A 22,344-nucleotide genomic window follows, 5' to 3' on the forward strand; every position below is an offset into this window, starting at 1 on the left:
CAGTTATAAGTTGATTATTGAAAATTAAATGGTTTTGATTTTATATAACTCTAGAACATCTTGCAAATTACATCACTAATGAAATAATTCTGTATATTTTTTAGCCATCACTGGATTTGAAACAAACAACAAATATGATATTGTGAATTCTCTGGGCCAGAGAGTATACCAAGCTGTAGAAGGTAGGATAGAATGTAGCATTTTGTTGAAATCTGTCAAATATTGAATCATACAGACCTGAAATTAACCGCCTCTTTCTGCAGAAATAGTTTTTGTCTGTGTCAGACAGTAGATTTGAAAGATTCTTGGACTTTTTGCCCTTCTTACATTTTATCATTTGAAAACTATAAAATGTTGTCACTAATTCCAAAATAGAGTTTATATTAATACTTCTATAAATGAAAACTTTTTTCACAGAAAAAATAAGCATGTCCAACTGGCAGATTTCATCTGACCGTGGCCCATTTTAATGGTTCATTGGTCAATGTTAATAAGTTTTTTGTGGTATGGTCTGTTTCTCAGATACTGTAAGCAATAGGTTCACTGTATTGGTGTATGGAGAGAATTGTAAGGTAACATTGCAGGTTTCATCTGACCTTGGCCTCATTTTCATGGTTCATGGGTCAATGTTAAGTTTTTGGTGGTGTTGTCTGTTTCTCATGTACCATAAGCAATAGGTTAGCTATATTTGGTGTATGAAAGGATTGTAAAAGGTGCTTGTCTATCTTTCAGGTCTCTTCTGACCTTGACCTCATTTACATGTTAAGTTTATTTGATTTTAATAGGTACACCTTTATCTAAAAGAACTTGATCAGTAAAGCAGGTGAGACATTTCAGTGTTATTACTTTTACTGCTACCTTTTCACTTTTACTGCTACCTTTTCAGATACCTGTTGTTGTACAAGAAACTGTTGTGGATCTACTAGACCTTTTGATATTAAGATCTTAGACAATAGAAATATGGAAGTAATACATTTATCTCGAGGTCTGAGATGCAGTTCCTGTTGGTGTCCATGTTGTTTACAGGTATGATATAAAAATGATCTTTTTATCTGAGAAGAAAAAACATAAAAATCAAACCTTTTTAAATTGACATAAAAGAAATGCTAACAAAGGTTTATTGCGGTAAATGTCTGAAGGAATTACAGAGTAAAACCTGAAGATTAACATCAAATTCACAGAACGCAGGAAACTGGTTCAATTAAAATTTTTCATCTGAGCCCTAATAACAGATGTGTTGAAGTGATGCATTTATCTGAAATTTAATAATGATTACTATTTACTGGTTTGATATGAGAGGAAGTACCGGTAAATGGGAGGAAATTGCCTGGATTTGTGAAACATGTGATATGATATCACAGGGATGGAAAATTAAATTTTCAAGTGGTAGCCCAGTCAATGGCCAATAGACCCTCTGTAGTGGCCAAGTGTTACATGAGGAAAAAATTTGGAGCCCAGCTCAAATTGTAGGGGTCATGGGCTACTGGGCCCCTTTATATTTTCATCCCTGAATTATCTATATGATAATAATTGACATTTTGAAAATTACATGTAAATCATATTGCATTTACTATTTAACATAACAAAAACAGGCAAAGGTAAGTTAATGTAGAGAAAATCAGCTAGAATTAAAATAATTTTCTTCAGGCTAAGAAAAAGAACGTCAACACTGGTAGTATACCCATGTGTCAAATCAGTTATTTAATCCTTTATGTCTTAATTTGTATAATCGTTGTAAGCAAATCAATATTTTTCGTTTAATCTATAATTCTTTCATGCCATGGTTTATGCTCATTTTAACACAAGTAGGGATTATATTTGTCATTTTCTTTATACAGAGCATCAGGGAAGTGTAAACTGTTAATTGATTTTAAAATATAATGCCTACCCATGTTAAAATGAGCATAGAGCACCACATGATAGAATTATTTCTATTCTAAAAGGAAATTTAGAACTTTTGAAATTTGAAACAGACTTTCAGACATGTTCTAAAGGCAACCATTTTGATTTGATGAATCCAAACATTTTAGAAAACTGACTGTTTCACGATTAATAGATAAACAGATACATGTAAACTAACTTTTCAAAGAATTTTATTTAATTTTCTAGCAAGCAACACCAACAAAAATGTCCATTTTGGTCTCTTGTGTTGTTCAAAATACAACTAATGTTGCGATTGTAATCGTCAAGTCATGCACATGCTCCCCATGTTCTATTAGAATTAGAACATGACTATGTTTACAAAGCAAAAGAAGAATGTCATATTAGAATCTCTTTATAAGACATGATGAGGCTTGTAGATATGTCACTGTCAACCTCTATTCTTGAAATTACTTCTATATTTTGCAGCGAGTGACAGTTGAAGCGCCACCTGGCCAGGTTTGTGGATATGTTTCCCAGGCTTGGAGTTTGTGTAAACCTAGATTTAAAATCGAGAATGCAGAAGGAGAGACTGTATTGAGAATCAAGGGACCATGTTGTCAATGGGAGATGTGTGGTGATATTGAATTTGATGTGAGTGAAATTTACATTCTGAGATGTAATATTTAGGTTGACTGGAGAGTAGGTTCGTGTGGCCAGTATTTACTTGTTCACAATAATTAAAGTTCCTCTGGGAAAAAATAACCAATAAACAGGGTCATGTGAGATATAAATTATTAACCTTGTGAAATGTATGTATCTTTCATGACCTTACGCATAGGTCTGTATCAGCCTTTGAACCCTGATTTATACTAACAGTAGTTAAATCAGTAATTTATAAACCATGTATCATTATTATAAATTATTAAACATTTATAGTTGTTTAACAAATTTAAAAAATAGTAATTTTACATGTATGTGTGAATTTAGACTTTAACATGATGTTTCAAAGTTTTTGAATAGCATATTTGATCAAATTATCACTGTGAAAAAGACTTTAAGGTTAATGTTTTAAGATGGAAAAAGTACCTGAACTCAATTTGTATCTCTTTATATAGGACAATTATATCCTAGAAATTGCCATGGCAAAAAACAAAAATATATGTAACCACATTAGTCCAAACAAATGTGAGAAAATAGAAAACAGTAAGGTTTTTCTTCTTTTTTAAGTTTTGTGACATTTTGTTTATAACATTTACACAGGTACATACAGAAGATGAGACCACCTTCGTAGGCCGTGTCTCTAAACAATGGACAGGACTGGGTATTTTAAGTATTATGACACTTTGTTTATAACATTTACACAGGTCCATACAGAAGATGAGACCACCTTTGTAGGCCGTGTCTCTAAACAATGGACAGGACTGGGTATTTTAAGTATTATGACACTTTGTTTATAACATTTACACAGGTGCATACAGAAGATGAGACCACCTTCGTAGGCCGTGTCTCTAAACAATGGACAGGACTGGGTATTTTAAGTATTATGACATTTTGCTTATAACATTTACACAGGTACATACAGAAGATGAGACCACCTTCGTAGGCCGTGTCTCTAAACAATGGACAGGACTGGGTATTTTAAGTATTATGACACTTTGTTTATAACATTTACACAGGTCCATACAGAAGATGAGACCACCTTTGTAGGCCGTGTCTCTAAACAATGGACAGGACTGGGTATTTTAAGTATTATGACACTTTGTTTATAACATTTACACAGGTGCATACAGAAGATGAGACCACCTTCGTAGGCCGTGTCTCTAAACAATGGACAGGACTGGGTATTTTAAGTATTATGACATTTTGTTTATAACATTTACACAGGTACATACAGAAGATGAGACCACCTTTGTAGGACGTGTCACTAAACAATGGACAGGACTGGGTATTTTAAGTATTATGACACTTTGTTTATAACATTTACACAGGTACATACAGAAGATGAGACCACCTTTGTAGGACGTGTCACTAAACAATGGACAGGACTGGGTATTTTAAGTATTATGACACTTTGTTTATAACATTTACACAGGTACATACAGAAGATGAGACCACCTTTGTAGGACGTGTCACTAAACAATGGACAGGACTGGGTATTTTAAGTATTATGACATTTTGTTTATAACATTTACACAGGTGCATACAGAAGATGAGACCACCTTCGTAGGCCGTGTCACTAAACAATGGACAGGACTGGGTATTTTAAGTATCATGACATTTTGCTTATAACATTTACACAGGTACATACAGAAGATGAGACCACCTTCGTAGGCCGTGTCTCTAAACAATGGACAGGACTGGGTATTTTAAGTATTGTGACATTTTGTTTATAACATTTACACAGGTACATACAGAAGATGAGACCACCTTCGTAGGCCGTGTCTCTAAACAATGGACAGGACTGGGTTTTTTAAGTATTATGACATTTTGTTTATAACATTTACACAGGTACATACAGAAGATGAGACCACCTTTGTAGGCCGTGTCACTAAACAATGGACAGGACTGGGTAAAGAATTGTTTACAGATGCTGATAACTTTGGAATCTCTTTCCCTGTAGATCTGGATATTAAAATGAAAGCTGTAATGATTGGTGCAGTATTTTTATTAGTACGTATTCTCTTGTTAAAATGATAGTTTCTATAATTTGTCTAGTACTGTTAGCCCTGCCTTTGATAGTAGAAGGCATTATATTGTCCGCTCTGCAAATCTATCTATTTACCTATCTGTTCATCTTTCCGTATTAAAACCAAATCAAGTTAGAGTTTACTGTAGTTTACCATGAAGTTGTGGTCACATCAACTTGAAACTTAGTACACATGTTATATGATATCAAAACTTAAAAAAATGTATACCAAATAAGGGCTTTGACCAAGATTTCACAGTTCACTGAACATGGAAATAAGATATTGTGAACAGGGCATGGTATCCTTTGAACACATATTCTTGTTATTTAAAAGCAGGTGGAAACCCAGTTGAAATTCAACAAAAGAAATGGAACTCTTTGTTAGAGAAGGTAAACAAGGCGAACTTGGTAACTTTGAATTGTTTACATCTGTTTCTATGGGCTTTAAAAGTTTAATGAATTTGCCTAATTTAGGATTTTATGCATCTTATGTTTGTGTTTTTACTTAAATTATTTAATTGAGCTTCGAGATATTTGTAAAATTTTAAATTATAGACAAATTTTCACAAAACAGTCAATTGTGGCAGGTGCAAATTCACGTGGATCTTTTTTGTGCATAAGCATAAATTCCGCTGAAAAAAATTCCGAAGAAAGATAATAGATGTATCTTTTTAAAGCATCAATTTGTATCTCTGCCCCCGGTGACAGTTTTTTGGAAAAAAAATCCCCAAAATAGGCAATAATTTCAACGAAAAGAGAAAGTCAAGTACATTTTTTTAGGTTCAGTTTGAGTTGACTATTCTGTCTTGAAAACGTATAAAAGAAAAATATTTGATGTATCATCTCGCTTCAGATTCTATTATTTTTATATATTTAGGCTGTAGGATGATACAATAACATTAAAAATTTACAGTACTAAAAGATGAAATATATGGGTCAAGTGAAATACCTTTCTAATGAGTCATAACAACAGAGTATTTGTTTTCGAATAACAAATTTTTACTAAAAGTACTTGACGACAAACTTTTCTGGTGGATCTTAAAAATTTTTAGTCTGCCCTTCCACGAAATATTTAATTAGAATTTTTTAAAATATTTTTGAACTTTCAAAATTTCCCCCTGACAACCGCTCAGACAATAGTTTTAAGTTGACCAAATGAATAAAAGTACATTAAATGATGTCCAATAGCTAGTAGATACATTTGTCTTTTAAAATACAACAGGCATGTAAGGATCGTAATGATACTATGTGGATAAATTTATCGGTTTTCAAGAGCTAAATTGACAGCACGTCATCACTACAATGGCTTTCATTTTTATGATTATGAAAATTAGGTGGCGTAATGGGGAGATAATTTTGACGAAGTAGAATCCTGACTGAAAAGGTTAATGAAAACTGTTATGTTTGGTACAATATTTTTGAAATGAAAGTGACTTTTATATTTTGTTTGTTATTTTTCTATGTAAGTATAAACATTATAAAAAAAAATGAAACTGACATGATAATATAAGTAAGACATTATTTGGTATCCTTTAATAATTCAAACAAACATTTCAGTACTGTGAAGAATGTCATGTTAAAAATATAGATCACTGCTAATTTATGTATTTTATTCCTATGCAAACAGTTTTTCTATTTTATTGAGTTAGGTAGAAAAAAATGAAGGAAAAGAATAAACAATTTGGATGGACTATTTAAGAATAAGGAACATACAGACCGAAAGAGAAATAGTGAATTAGTACACATAAGATTAGATATCTCAAGAATAAATGTGCCATAATAGTAAATACTGTTTGTTTACAAATCAGATATCTTATTCATGTCATTATCAAGTTGTTTCCCTTCCACCATTCACAGAATATTGTGAAAGTTCATCTATAAAGACTAAGGAAGGATATTTAAAAGTTTTGTTGATCCTAATGACTTAGAGACCACAAAAATTCTTGTTTAGTTGACTTTGTTGCCACTTTTAAAATACCGGTATGCTATTTAATGAATTTATTTTTTACTTATAGGATTTTATGTTCTATGAAAATAACAAGAAGAAGAACCAAAAAGATGCTAAGAAGGTATGATTCACTCAATGTCTAAGACAGTATGATTCACTCAATGTCTAAGACAGTATGATTCACTCAATGTCTAAAACGTTTTATTCCAAAAATATTTTTTGATATCGTGATCATTAAGGATATCTTGACAGAAACCTTTAGTACTCAGCTTGTTTGTATGTTTGTCCGTCCGTCACAAATTGTTTCAGCTCTTTACTTTAAAATTCCTTTGAGTTCCGTGATGAAACTTGGCAGGATTATTCAACACTACTAAACGGTGTGTCATGGACACGGAAGAAAACTGAAAGTCATTGTCAAAAACTTAGTTCAAATTTCCTGCCCCTATGCGTATGTACAAATAAACTTTGTAAGCAATCAACCCATGAAGTCTTAGTGACATATCCAATAACTCTTTCAAAATATGCTTTAATAATTCCTTTCAAAATAAAACAAAAGCAAAAACTTTATAAAAGGAAATTTCAAAATGCTCTCAAGGAACCTAATTGGAAGACAAATGTTAGAACTCTATTAAAAATATCAGTTACAAAAATTAGAAACTTTATTAAAGACCAAACAGCCTATTCAGTTCTACCAGTGATTTTTCCTTAAAATTTTGTGTGAACGTATTTCATGATTTGAGGAACAAAATATGATAAAAAAAAATTGGGGGTCACCGACTTAGTTTTGTCACTATAGCAACCTCAGTTTCGTGTTTTCCCGAATATTAACATGATATTTGCTTGTTATTTAAACTCTAAAAAAATCCCATTATATCAAACCTACACACATAATTCTTGTTTCATGTTAAACAGTAGATTTGTGTCTATCAAATACAGGTTCAAGAGTTTAAGACTCTTATTGTTTTGATCTTAAAAAATATGATTTATTTCATTCCCGCCAAAAATAAAACGCAAGAATGAAAAACGTTTCAAGTATTAAAAAATATCTACCAGTGATTTTTTCATAAAAATTTCAAGAAGGAAAGTGCCATGTGTACTCTTCAAAATAAAACAAAAAAATGTATATGTCACCGACCTTTCAAAAAAGTTATGATTAATTTTCATGTTTTTTTTCTCGTTCTTTTTGAAGAAAAGAGTTGTCTTTCTTCAGAACATTGAATCTGACGTCATAGTACAAGTTTCCCTTGCTGGCGTACTGTTTGAAAAAAATTGCAAATTGGACGTTTGAAACCCAAATTTAAATTTCCAAGAATCAAGAATAACAACTATATTCAACTACTTTATTATCCGGTAATACAAGAGATCACATGTATGTATCAGTATCAGATCTCATGATGTTGTTGCCGCACAAAATTAACCTTCAGAAACACCATCTGTCGGAATGAAAAATTGTTCGAAATAACCTTTTACGACGCTTTAGAAAGGAAAGTCTGTTTTTGTCCTCTCCCTCTCATAAGCAAAATCATTGAAAATAAAAAGAGAAATGAAAGATGACACTTGCTAACTTACAGACTATTTGACTATATTAGACTAGATGTGTGGGTTTTTTTTGTCGCGTCAATTTCAGAACTTCGCCCTAGCGCACTCTTTCGCTACTGTTGACGGACGGACTTCTTTATACCATTATGTGTCCCGACTAAGACGAGCGTGTACAAAATATTCCATCTAGTTTGTGGATTCATTATTTCTGAATATTTAAAATATAAGTAAATTAAAGTTATAGGTATTATATGAATTAAAGTTTTTGATTCTAAAACGTTTTACATCCATTTAACCTATCATAAAATACGATCCCCGTAATTACTACCTCATGTGTTTTGAATGAACGAGACAGTAAATATAAAAAACAAATAAGTTTTTAATTCAAAAATTGATTTAGAATCTAAGAAATAATTTTCCGTTGAAAACTATAAAGTATTTCTCAAAACAGGATGAAATATTATGAATCTAAATAGCTCATTTTGGAAATTAAAACAAAGACAAGGTTGTATGTATAGATTGCCGGCATTGAACATCGAAATTTGTTTTCAATCTTTCCGGTCATTGTAGCTTTTTGAAAGTGAGAAATTTTATGTTGGATCTTATTCTTGAAGCAATTGCTTTTGTCATAAGTTAAATTTACAACAAGTTACGTTTTAAAAACCGTAAATTTTTATTTTAATTCACATTCACTGAGTATATTAATTTCTTATATTTTTTGCCTTAATCTGTGAGATCAGGCGAAATCTTTATCATTTCTCCTTGAGACAATTTGAAATGAAACAAATGACAAAAGACAATGAACCTTTATCATTTTTATTTTTATTATAAGATTTTGTCAATTAAGCAGTATAGATAAAATTTAACTTCATTGCAAGATCACCATTATTTTACGAGAATCTTAAAGAAATAAGTTAATCTCAACATGCATACGTTGCCAGTATATCGAAACTTCTAGAAAGTATTGTTTTTCGGCCTAACCTTCTGAAAACTCAGTTTTGAAAATCACATATTAAGTTATTCTAAGCGTTAGTCATATAAATTTACCAGTGTAAAGTTACACGGGCGTACGAGATTTGCGCCGATTTAAAAAAAAAAATCGATCTTTAATTTTGCGCCGATTTGATTCTTTCATTATCGCCTATTTTATTTTTTTTTTATCACTAGCCCCGATACATAATTTGCTATACGAGTAAATACGTGTACATGTAGTAAACCTAGAATGTATATTGCATGGTAATATATGGATATAAATAGTGTTCCCTTATGTTTAAGATAATTTTGGTCATATTATTCGAGAACTTCGTTTTGACACGAGAAAGAAAAGATGGACTTCGTTATTGGCAAGTACAACAAGTATAGAAAAGATAAAATGACAAGAAAGGAATATATCAGATGTGTGGCATATAAATTCTCGGCAAGATAATAATTCATTGTACTAGTATTACATTTTTATGGATTTTATTGTGGTGCTTTGAAATGCTGTAAATAGAATTTTACTTCCGTGATTTTAGTGGATGTAAACAGAGTGCACAAATATCTTTTAAATTGACTTATCCTGTTCGAAATTCTACTCCCACCTCCCCTTTGTGAGCAGAGGACAACAGTTATATACATGTTATAATTGACAATTCATAACATATGTACAACTGGCTAACGGAAGAGGTTTATATGATAAATAAAAAAATAACTTTCACCTATAATTTACCTGTACACAATCGGCGCAAATGAAAGACAAAATCGGCGCAAGTGAAAGAAAAAAGGGAAATGCAGATCGGCGCAAATGCAAAAAGCCGAGTTCAAAATTTATATTTTCATTATTATTTTTATTAGAACGGAGGTTACAGATAGTGTAGTATCTTTTGTGTCCATTTGTGTTTAATTTCCACTAGGTATCAGTGCGACGCTTAATTCCACTTTTCTTGGAAGACGTAGTTTTAAGCGTACACCATGTTGGAATCTGTGAAAAACGCGAAATAGGACGTTATAATTTGACGTTTTTTTCATGGCTAAAAACAACGTCATAGAGCTTTTATGTCACTACCAAGTTGCGTTAGTTGATGCGCATCAACAATAGGCTGTTTGGTCTTTAAAAAAGAAAACATTAAAAAAATAATATTCAATACAACTGTACAAAAATAAAGGAAAGAAAATGTCTGTTTCAAGAAATTTTCATATGTATTAGGCAAGTTGAAGTATTACATGTAAAAGAAAAGTACCAAGAGCTGGTTATCAGCAGTTTATAACTTTTTATCTTTTTTTGTGTAGGAAACAGGCAATGTTTCAGATAATGCTGTTACCGATAACTAGGTGAAACAAAGTTCAAGAATTTTTTATTATAAAAACTGGATATATTTGGTCATTGGTTGTACAAATTTATTTAAACTAAACTATTTTATTCAAACCCAGATACACATTTATAAATGATAACTTATAAGAAAAGCATGTTTTAGTGAACTAATTTAGGAAGTGTTTGGATAACAACATTATTGTTAACTGCATGTATATTAAGTGCATGTTCCTGTAAATTACTGGCTATATAATTGTGTAATATTTTGGTTTTAAGATTAAACATAAGCAGGTTGACCAGAGTCATTGTTTTTATCTTTAACTAACTTAAAGAGGAAATAAAAAAATAAAATTTACTAATTATAAAAAGTGTATTAACATTATTTATATATTTACTTCTAATAATCATTAAGTTGATAAAATAATAAAATCGCAAGAATAGCATTCAAAAATGAGAAGAAAAATAAAAAAATAAATTGATAACATGAAATCTATTGCATAAAAAGTTTCATTGATAAAAAGAAAACTTTTCTATCATGATGTATCAGTTACTGTAAATTCAGAAATTATTGTATGCATTTATTTTATTGCAATTTTTCGAAGAAAGGACAATAAATGTGAGATTAATTATTGTGATTTCAGGAAAATTTGCCCACAGATATGTGCATCAGATATCAGAATACGAGTTATTATTATTGCAATACTCACCCAGTCGCATTATTCTAATTGTTAAAAATCTCACAATAATTTCTGAATTTACAGTAATCTGAATGATAAAAAGGGGATTTAATTTTGAACTTATAGTATAATTATAAATGGAATTTTGTTTACAGGTCTTAGGATAAATACATGCCAATATGGGGTTGGTACACATACATTACACATGTACATCTATAATTATAATATTCTAGAACTGTGTGCTGCATTTTAATAAGCTAGGAATGCTATGTCTGAAAGCTTTCAGTGAATGTGTCAGTTTTAAAGTACTTCTAAACAGCATGCTGCTTTTTAAAACTAGAAAATGGAAATAAAACAAGCAAGTTCAGTTAGAATTAATGCTAGATCCTTATTTAGCCATGATATCACTTGATCTAAATTTCATTTTTGATAATATAGCTAGTTGACTTATTATTTCTTATTTCAGTGGCTATGATTGTTCACTATGATAACTTGTTTTGGAGATTTACTATTTACTTAAAACTATTTTTAATTCCCATTAATTTTGTAATTATTCAATTTTTTTTGGTAAGGAAATTTTCTATTGAAAAAGTCCAATAAATAACTTTGTAACACAACTTCCAATAATACACCTTCATGGAATGTGTCTAAGGTATGCATGTAATGCTGCAAAAATCTGCACTTCTTAGTATATGTCCTGGATAAAAAAAACTACTTTTCAACACATGATTTTTTTTAATGATTTCTTTTCATTAACTATATATATTCATTAATGTCATGATACTTTTAGACCTGTTAAAGATAAAGTAAATATTTTTCTGAAAACAAATAAATTGCTTGACATTTCATGTAACTGAAGTACCTAGCCTAGAATACTTGTGTTTTCCAATATGAATTTTGTTTTGTTGTTAATTATTTGAAAAGAGTAAATTTTTGGTTTGTTTTATGTTTTTAATGTATGGTGCATAACTTTCTAGATTCATCAGTTACTGAGCTAAATAATTTTGGTAAAGAAGTAGAAATATTTGATAGTTAACAATATTTATGCTTGGTTTTTACTGTTAAGATGCTTCTTGTTACTCATACAAATGATATAAAATGTGATGGCTGCTTTATATACTTGTTTCTATTGATTACTTTTATTTTATTTTAAAAGTTTTGTTCAAACAGATAACTTGCTGTTATGTCTGATGATAAAATACAAAAAAAACATCAGGAACAATAGAAACATTACCAAAACCTTAACCAAGCTATGTTATAAGTATGTTTCTCATTTAATAACCACAGGCTAGAATATCTAGACTTTACTTTGGGGAATGTTTGACATGAATATCCTAAGGCTGATCCTGAAATTCAATACAATGCACACTTCATTTCACTAAAGCTCATATGAGTTATATGTATTCTAACATTTAAGGGCCATGCATAAAATTTACACACAAATCAAAATGCAGAAAAAATTTTGTTACTAAAGAAAATTATTTGTCAACTGAAGGCAGAAACAGATGTATCAGCCATTTGTGTCATGATAAAAACATACAAATAAAATGTTACATTGAGTATAATTATGACATTTTGTTTACAGGTTACAGGATAAATACACACCTATATGGGTTGGTACACACATTTATACACTTATATCACTGTAAATATGTTAGAAATTTGTCCTAATAGTTGGCTTCTAGTACTATTATTTTGCATGTTGACCATATTTAGACACTTTCATGAGATAACCAATTCGTGTAGTTGCATGATCATAATCCCTTAGTTTTAATTTAACACATTGTAGTTTTTGTGTTCAAGTTCATTTCTCTAGAATCCAGTATTTTGTAGTAGCATTTGTTTTGGTGTAGAGCATTTCTCTTTATTTTATTTTGTAATACATTATTGTAATAGTTCGGTCACTATGATGTACATTTCTGCTTTGGCAACTTTGTTTAGGTTTTCATTTTAGTTACTCTCTCAGAAAACTTTTTATACAGTAACATTTGATTCACCATGATTGATTGATTGTTTGTGTTTAACGCCACCTTCAACACTCTTGGCTATTTTATGGTGTCCAGTTTTTGTTGGTGGAGGACCATGACCTTCAGCAGGAAAATTGGCAATCAAAGTCAATTAAGATGAGAGCCAAATGCAGATTTTCTCCTTGAAATATTAAAAAACAGTTTGACATTTTTCACATGCCTTGCCAGTGCATATTTAGTCTTGCAATAAGGCACAAGTGGAAGTTTTATTCCATAGATAACTGGACATCTGACAAACACATTATCCCATAGATAACTGGACATCTGACAAACACATTATCCTATAGATAACTGGACATCTGACAAACACATCAGTCTGTTAAAGACTAACCTATATAACTGTTACAGTAACACATTTTTTCAGTGGAACTTTTTGTAACAAATTTTTGTTATAAATGTGATTCGATTGGATATTTGATTGTGATTGAATATGATGTTATAACCTCTTTAAGATAGTCTGACATATACATCTATGTCATTATAAACTCCTTATAGTCTGACATACACCTCTATCATCGTAATAGGTCAAAACCTCAAAGGTTTTATAGATAATACTAAACAAGTTGATTACTTTGCTTTCAAGGGTTCATTCATAATTGTTATAAAAATATACATCTAGCTTATGTTGGAGTATGGTGATTCTCTTGATTGATTTTTTCCTTTAAATTTCAGAGTTTATATAATTCTAAAACTGAATCCATTAATCTGAAACAGAAGTAAGAAGATCATGCAGTCCAATAATCCTAATCAACAGTATCTGTAGACATACTGATTATTCATTATAAATTAGTCAACCAACATGTAAAACTGAACTCAGTATTAGATAATGAAAATAGATGCTGAAAAAATCTCATGTAATTTTTAAAAAAAAAATTTTGGATACTCTTACACGCTTTGGAAATACTTTTATGGATGACCCCTTAAGGGAAATGGATAGAAATGCTAATGATACCACATATAATCCTGCTTTGATACTTACACATGTTTATTTCAGATGTATGACTAAACCCAGAGGTACTAATGATACCATATATAATCCTGCTTTGATACTTACACATGTTTATTTCAGATGTATGACTGAACCCAGAGGTACTAATGATACCACATATAATCCTGCTTTGATACTTACACATGTTTATTTCAGATGTATGACTAAACGCAGAGGTATGGCCCTCACGTTGTTTCACCGACAAAATACTCAACACAAATACACTTCTGTCCTGTCAATAATATCTTCTTACTATCTGCTGAATACTTTTGCCTGTGTCATTTTGTTCCTTGTCTGTGTTTTGTGCTTCTTTATAAATTTAATTATCTCAACCAGATAGAAAGTGTAAGGAAGATTTTATTAACTAGACATAAGGATTACTTTGACGGCGACGATGACAACAGCGTCAACAATTGTTAAGTTTTCTGCTTAAGTTAGTTTCAGAGGAACTACTTGTGATAGATCAATGATATTTTGTATGAAGTTGCATTACTATCAGCACATATCAGTTTGACGACAAATTTGAGGCCCTGACCCCTAGGCCATGGTCCAGCGACTTTGAATTAACTAGCAATTTTAAATGTTAAGTTTTCTGCTTAAATCAATTTGATTAGAACTATTTGTGATAGATCAATGATATTTTCTATAAAGTTGCATTACTATCAGTACATATCAGTTTGCCAACTATTTCAAGGCCCTGCCGCTAAGGTCATGGTCTCAGTGGCTTTCAATTAATTAACAATTTTCAATGTTTTCTGCTCAAGCTAGTTTGATAGGAACTTTTACAATAGACAACAATATTTTCTATAAAGTTACGTTGCTGTTTGTACATCTCAGTTTGTCAACCATTTAGAGGCCCTGCCAACTAGATCATGATCCAGACTTTGAATTAATAAGCAATGTTGCTGTCCATCAGATTGTCTTTTTCTGAATTTTATGCCGACAGGTGAGACATATCTCTGTGTCAACAGTTTATTAAGTTGTTCAACTACCATCATCTAAATTCTATAAATTTAATTTACCAGTTACTCATTCTTAACAGGCAATGCTACTTCTTCTTCATTTTTAGAATATAAAGATGTATATATTTATACATCTCAGGCATTCAAAACTTTAAATCTGAGCATTTCTAATGAAGGTTGATATAGATACATCAGTTGACAATTTAATGCCCTTAAAATTATCATTTATGTAACTTTTTTGGTTATGATTAAATCACAGATTTATGATATTAAAACATGTGACGGGCCATAATTATAGTAATAATACCAATGTAAATATAATAAAGACTTCTTTATTTAAAGAGGATAACACAAGTTATATAAGTAAAGTTACAATTAAGCAAAGACTGGGTCAATTTTTTCATTGTTAAATTTTGTCTTGTTTGAATTTGAAGATGAAAAAATCTGTTAAATAAAGTGGTATCTCAAACAAAAAGGTACATTGTTGCACTGTCCAATATTTTTATAGTTCCTGTTATCCTATTGATGTATTTATAGAAAACAGTCAGAATATTTCAACTCATTAATGATTGTGTAACATTAAAGCTGTGTACCATGGGCACATGGAAAGTGTGTTATATATGTGGTATCAGGTAGTGTTTAAACAAAAGTCCATATATTGAACAAGCTTTGATAATGGTATTTTTCCAGTGATGTGATATTTAGATTTTAGATTTATGTTTCCATAGCTTCATCAGAATATTTCATCTTTTTAATTTCTAATTGCTTTTTCGTCTAAATGTTTTTAACAAATTAAATAATGCATTTTATTTAAATATACTTTGTAAGAATAAATAGCATTTCAGGAAATATGGTATTACTATTGTTAAAGTATGCTGTAAAGAGAAATGAAGAATGTTTTTGTTAACTAACCTTTAACAAATCTTTTGGTATTGACTTCAAGCATTTATGTATAGATTATCCATGTTGCTAGTAGTTTATTATACCAATTTTCATATTTTTTTTAAAAACAACTGTTTACTGTTTGATATATCAATAAATTTTTAGTCTAAATTGAATTTTAGAGGCAATATTAACTAACCAGTTTTTCTTGTTTCAGATCAAACACTGATGTATCAGTAGCCTTGAGAAGAATCTGCTGGAAGAAACAAATACTGATTTATTCTGCACAATTTCATGTCTTTCAATGTAGATGATTTTAGGACTAAACTTTTCTTCAGTTTTGTTTCTGAATTCTTCGACTTGCTATAATTTTATGAGATGCTCTTAAATATATATCATAAGTTTTATATCACTTTTACTTGTATTAGTTTAAATTTTATTCTCTTTTATTTATTTTAACTTTATCATGAAACTTATTGCAGCTTTTTTATAATCACAAATAATTAAATCTTTTAAAAATGCTTTTGAACGTCATGTCGTGTAACTATCAGATGACCAAAAAAAAGAAGCTTAAATAAAGAGAAATAGAAAAAACATTAGAAATCAAAATGATAAATTAATAAATTAATCTTTTAAAATGAACAAACCACAGATTAAAAAGATTTATAAATATATGCATATCATTATGTTTCATAAAATAACCATGAACAGTGCTTAATACATAACTGAACTGAGAAAGGATAATAAGCTTATGTAAGCATTATTCATGTAAACATTGCTTAGTAAATTTATTTGATTCGTGTATCATATACACCATATAGTATTGTACTGTAAAGATAAATACTTTCACATTCATTATTGCTTCTCATAGTCACAATTTATAACGAAATGACAAGGTTAAATAAAATTTACTCAAGTTTTTTGGATTTTAGCAGAAAAAAAATATGCAACTTTCAAAGTACTGTTTTATCAAATGAGTTCACTGAAGTGAAAATTTTATCACATTTACATTTTGAGAAACTGTTTTTCTTTAAAATATGACATTTTTAAAATTTGATTTTAGCCTTATCGTTTGACAGAATTGTTTACATTGTAATTCAGGTAAATGTTTGTATGCTTTACTGTGATTAACCAGTTGGTTGTTGTTAGAAAAGACATATACACAATGTAACATCAAATAATTAGGGGCATTGTATGTCTTGTTTATGTAAAATATGTAAATCTTTATATATATTCAAGCTAAATATACATGTAATAACAACTGTAAGAGAATTTATGGCTGGATTATGTAATGAGTTATAAATTTTATCAAATTTAAATATGGAAACAGGTTGAAATTTTTTATCTTTAAACAGTATTCTTATTAACAGATTTCATTAAATTTCATTGCTTTACTGATAAATTTGATACATACAAACAAGATGACATCTAATGGCAAAAATGATTTGCTGATTGGAAAGAAACATATGATACTTTTTAAATGTTTAAGATTTCTTTCATGCAAGTGATTTTACCCCCTCAAACCTTTCATTGATAGTATTAAGGGTAGAAGTAATATAAATAAGAATCCCCCCTCCCCCTCCCCCTTATACAATCTTTTTATATTGAGATATATTTGTTGAACAATTCTGTAGTTAGTTAAGATTTATGTATCTGATATATGTAAGTCCATTTGAATTCATTGGGTTTTGATTACTGAGTTTACAGGCCAGTACTACAGGAGTTCTAAACATTGAGTTTAAACATGAAGTTTTCATTTTTGCTTTGCTTTTTAGATTACAGTTTCTTTACTTATATAGTAACCATATTTATGTACTGGCTTACTATTTCTGACTGATGTTTTACATTTGTCTTTTTGGTTGATGATGCCTCATCATATCAGACAATAACTACATACTTGTATTTTATACATCAATTTTATTATCTAATATATATATATATACTTTAAGGCAGGCTATGTTGTATCCATTAACAGCCAAGATTTATTTTATATAATTGTACTTTTAGTCATGTGTTGTTTTTACACTTTTTCTTTTTTACAAGATTCTTTTTTTATTCTATTTATTCTTGTATAAAGGAGATTTGTTTGTCTGTTTGTCTTTTTCATTCTCCACATTATTTAAAATATTACGGCTTCTTTTTAGAATTAACATTTCATCAAATATATAACTTAATACTTCATACTAACTGTAGTGAGATTAAGTTAGATGTTTTGGGGTTTGCTATCCTGTCTTAAAGGACCATTCGTACATAGATAGGAATAAAAAGATCAAACATTGAAATAAGCTTCACTACTGTAATCTAGAAACCTTATTGGTCCATACATTTGTTGATATAAGAATGTTTACAATAGGGAAATTCATACAGTCAACAAAGCCAGTAATTTAAGTAACACAAATATAGTAAAATAGATTATTGAAACATACTAAGAATAGGAAGAAACCTAAAGTATTGATAAAACCTATTTTTGACAATATCTTTTGCTCTGTGCTTTCTTTTACCTCAAACACTCATGGATTTATATATTCCAAAAATATGAAAAGAAATTTAGGAACTTTTTGAAAGTGCAAGTACTGGTATTATATTCTGAATCAATTTCTTTGTATTGGGTACTGAGGGTTTAACTGTAAATTCTTAATATGTATAATTAAAAATGATTATTAAACAAATTTATTTGTATGATACATAATCATGATAATGTACATAATGGTGTTGGTAGCAAATACTTAGCAACTGCAAAATTACATCAAAATGACCTTAGTGCCTCTCGGTTTTGCATGGTAAAAATTTATATATGGGAATAACCATAGTCATATCTTTATTTTGTGTTTTGATAAAATTTAATAAGCAGGTGTAGTGAAAAGATTGAAATCCACTGTAATATATGACCAACCTTAATCCGTTTTGTATGAAGATAGTTAATTATTGTGCATATCAGAATCAGTGAATCACCCAAATTTTGCTTAATATTTTCTACATTAAAATATTCAAGTTTAACAAATCTAAATAAATATATTTTTATTGGAAAGTAAGGTTTAAAAATTCCATTTTTTTGTGGGGAATATAATGTTTAATCTTTTAATAACACTGGGTCTAAATAAAATTTCTAGACATGTAAGTCTTTGAATTGGCTTTTTCCTTTCGATGGACATGCTGTGTTCATGTATTTGGTTTAGAGATTCAGAAGTTTGATTCCTTTAAAACAATCGATTTGGTATTTTTTGTCTGCTATAGACAAATATTGACATTCAACATTTATTGACCTTCACTAACTATCTCTGTGTTCAAGCTTTGCACTTGTTGTATTCCCATAGATGTAAGACTACACATGTAATAATCTGTTATGTATAGTAGTATTATAAGTCTTTGTAATTTATGATATTAAAATAAAAGAAATTCGTTATAGCTTTTATATAAATTGAAGATCTTTACAATTTTATTTTTAAGTTACTACTTGGCCACTTGTCTTTATTTGTGGTATCCAATAACTGAAGGGAAGTCTCAGTATGGTATCCATAAGAAGGGAAAGGTAACAGACTATTCAAAAAAAGATATACAAGAATAGACCAAAGCGGTTAATTTCAAGCTTTAGAATTTGAAAAATTCTTATATTTTGTCAGAATTGTACACCTAATAAGCTTCCAGTGACTGGTTAGCCAAACCTCCTGCTTATATGGCAAAGTTAAAAACACCGCTAAAATGACAACATTACGTGACAGGAATACAGTACAAAGAAACGCAAGAACACCCAGGACAGAGAAATACATAAATAAATAAAATAATAGTATATTGAAACATTTAAACCACAGAATAACAAATGACACCTCCTATTAATTTACAGTACACCAGTACACCACAATAGAATTATGAACTGTGCGTCACACAAATGTATCAATGCCACAAAAAGTGACGTCACAGGTAAATTTCTGAAAATAGAATATAAAATTGGGATTAAGTTTGTAATGGTGTTATACTGTATTTTCTAACCATTACAAGACTATTAATATAGAATTGTGTTAGTAATGGTCTAATTATTTGTATTTTCTAACCATGTCGGTTTTTCTTCTTAATCAAACCTGTGTAAAAAAAAAACAAATAAATTCTGTGCATATAGTAGCTTTAAACTAAAAATCATATAAATGAACTAGCTGATTAACCATCTTAACTTTTACATACATATAGCAAATAAAAATAGAATTCAAACCACAAACGATAAGACATGACACATTATTGAACCAGACTTACAAAAGAAACACCATAACTAAATACATGAATGTTGGATGTATAAATACTGAGACACGTCTAATAGCAATGCGAATTCACACTCGGCAAAACAGTCATATTCGGGAATAGGTCACACTCGGTATTTAGCAGACCAGACGACGTAGATGGTAAACCACAATCTAAGACGTGGTAAAAATTATGTTAGGTAGTTCAGACACAGACATATCGTATAGATCAACCAATTTGTGATGGTGCCCATAAAATGTACGGAGTGTCATTTTTGTCTCGCCTTGATGGAGTCAAAAAGCGAGACATAGGTATGCTGTTTCCGGTGGCGGTGGCGGCGTCAACAATGTATTAGTTTGTGATTAGGTCTAGTTCATGGTGAACCACTAGTGGTAGGTCAATGATATTTGGTATGCAGTTGTATTAGCATTGGCACATCTCATTACCATAGAGATTATTTGGCCCCGCCCCCTCAGTCAAGGTCTATTGACTTTGAAACTTTTCATAGTTTACATGTATTAGTTTATGATTAGGTCAATTTATGGGGAACCACTAGTGGTAGGTCAATGATATTTGGTATGCAGTTGTATAAGCATTGGAATATCTCATTTCCATGGAGAATATTTGGCTCCGCCCCCTTAGTCATGGTCTATAGACTGAAAATTTTGCTAAGTTAACATGTATAAGTTTGTGATTAGGTCAGTTCAAGGGGAACCATTAGTGATAGGCCAATGTTAATTGGTGTTCAGTCGTATAAGCATTAGCACATCTCATTTCCATGGAGAATATTTGGCCCCGCCTCTTCAGTCATGGTCTATTTACTTTGAAACTTTTGCTTAGTTTACATGTATTAGCTTGTGATTAGATCAGTTTAAGATGAACTGCTAATGTTACGTCAATGATATTTGGTATGCAAATTTATTGGCATTTGCAAGTATCGTTTCCATGGAGATTATATAGCCCCACCCCTGATCATGGGTCATTGACTTTGAAACCTTTACATAGTTTACAAGTTAATGTTTGTGGTTAGGTTTGTTTAAAGGGAACGACTTATAATAAATCAATGGTATTTGGTATGCAGTTGTATTAGCATTGGCACATCTCATTCCATGGAGATTGTTTAGCCATGTACCTTCAGTCATGGTTCATCGACTTTGAATATTTGCATAACTTACATGTTAAAGTATTGCTATTTCAATTTCAACATTTGCATTATCAAAATTACAAAAAGGCGAGACATATCTCTGTGATAACAGTTTATTAATCTTTCCTCCTCATAACTCTGTTGGAGCAGTTTCTGCGTAAGGAGTACATTCCGTATAGTGTGAAAATGTTCGAGCATAACGTTTCAACTGAGATATGTAAACACCATACGATGGGGCAGAGGGTATGTTACTGCTGAGAAATGGGAAATTGATAATTGGGAAGTTGAAATCGTCCCGTTTGTCATAGATTTTAGTGTGAAGTCGTCCATCTGTGTCAATATTGAGGAAAAGAAAAAAGGTATGCAGCAGTCCTTCTAGTATCAGTAGTATTCTTAATTTCAAGTTCACTGAGATATATGAGATGTAAGTATTGACTGAAATATGGGTTATTCAGTGATAGAACATCATCGATATATCTTAAAGTAAAATTAAAGAATTTCGCAAGGTGCTTTTTCTTTTTGTCTTTTAGAAGGTCCTGAATGAATTCTGCTTCCTACGAGTACAAAAATAAATCGGCCAGTAGGGGTGCACAACTAGTACCCATTTGAATACCGACTGTCTGTTGAAATATCAATCCTCCAAACTCAACAAATATATTGTGGATCAAAAAGTCCAGCATTTTGATAATATCATCTTCAGTATACTTTCTGATCAAATCAGTGTGGTTCTTCACAAAATAAGAATTATTATAACCCAAAACAATAAATTTATATCTACGATTCCCATTTTTATAGAAAAAAAACTCTGTTTAATGAGATGGTGAAGTTGACCTTTCAATTGAGCATGGGGAATAGTAGTGTAAAGCGTAGAAAAATCAAAAGTTTTAATCTTGCTGCAAAATTGCTGAGATTGTGATCTAAGATTTAGCAGTAGATCTTTAGAATTTTTAAAAATCCACATTTGATTGACACTACTGAATATATCTCATCACAATATTTTTGAAGGGCATCTTTTACTGTAGAAAGAATATTAGTCAGTTTAGAAAGATGTTTAGTTGAACATCTTGATGATCCAGCTATGTATCGTTCTTTATAAGGAGTTTTGTGA

At 30.4% G+C, this 22,344-nt stretch overlaps 1 protein-coding gene across 21 annotated transcripts in view; it reads left to right on the plus strand.

Annotated features, from left to right (window-relative positions):
* The window catches only part of LOC127737388 (phospholipid scramblase 1-like), a 33,062-nt gene extending 13,795 nt beyond the window's left edge, over positions 1–19,267 (plus strand). For 3 of the 21 annotated variants that reach the window (XM_052248012.1, XM_052248024.1, XM_052248015.1), the window contains 8 exons: positions 105–182; positions 887–1,026; positions 2,350–2,514; positions 4,372–4,533; positions 6,565–6,618; positions 11,159–11,187; positions 12,589–12,616; positions 16,080–19,267. In XM_052248012.1, the coding sequence (XP_052103972.1) occupies positions 105–182; positions 887–1,026; positions 2,350–2,514; positions 4,372–4,533; positions 6,565–6,618; positions 11,159–11,170 (611 nt within the window). In that variant the 3' untranslated portion in view covers positions 11,171–11,187; positions 12,589–12,616; positions 16,080–19,267. The other 18 variants (XR_007999474.1, XR_007999475.1, XM_052248014.1 and 15 more) reach the window with 18 other exon arrangements.
* The last annotated feature ends 3,077 nt before the right edge of the window (positions 19,268–22,344 follow it).

This window comes from Mytilus californianus, unplaced genomic scaffold (genome assembly GCF_021869535.1).
Source record: "Mytilus californianus isolate M0D057914Y unplaced genomic scaffold, xbMytCali1.0.p SCAF_4, whole genome shotgun sequence".
Taxonomy (NCBI): domain Eukaryota; kingdom Metazoa; phylum Mollusca; class Bivalvia; order Mytilida; family Mytilidae; genus Mytilus; species Mytilus californianus.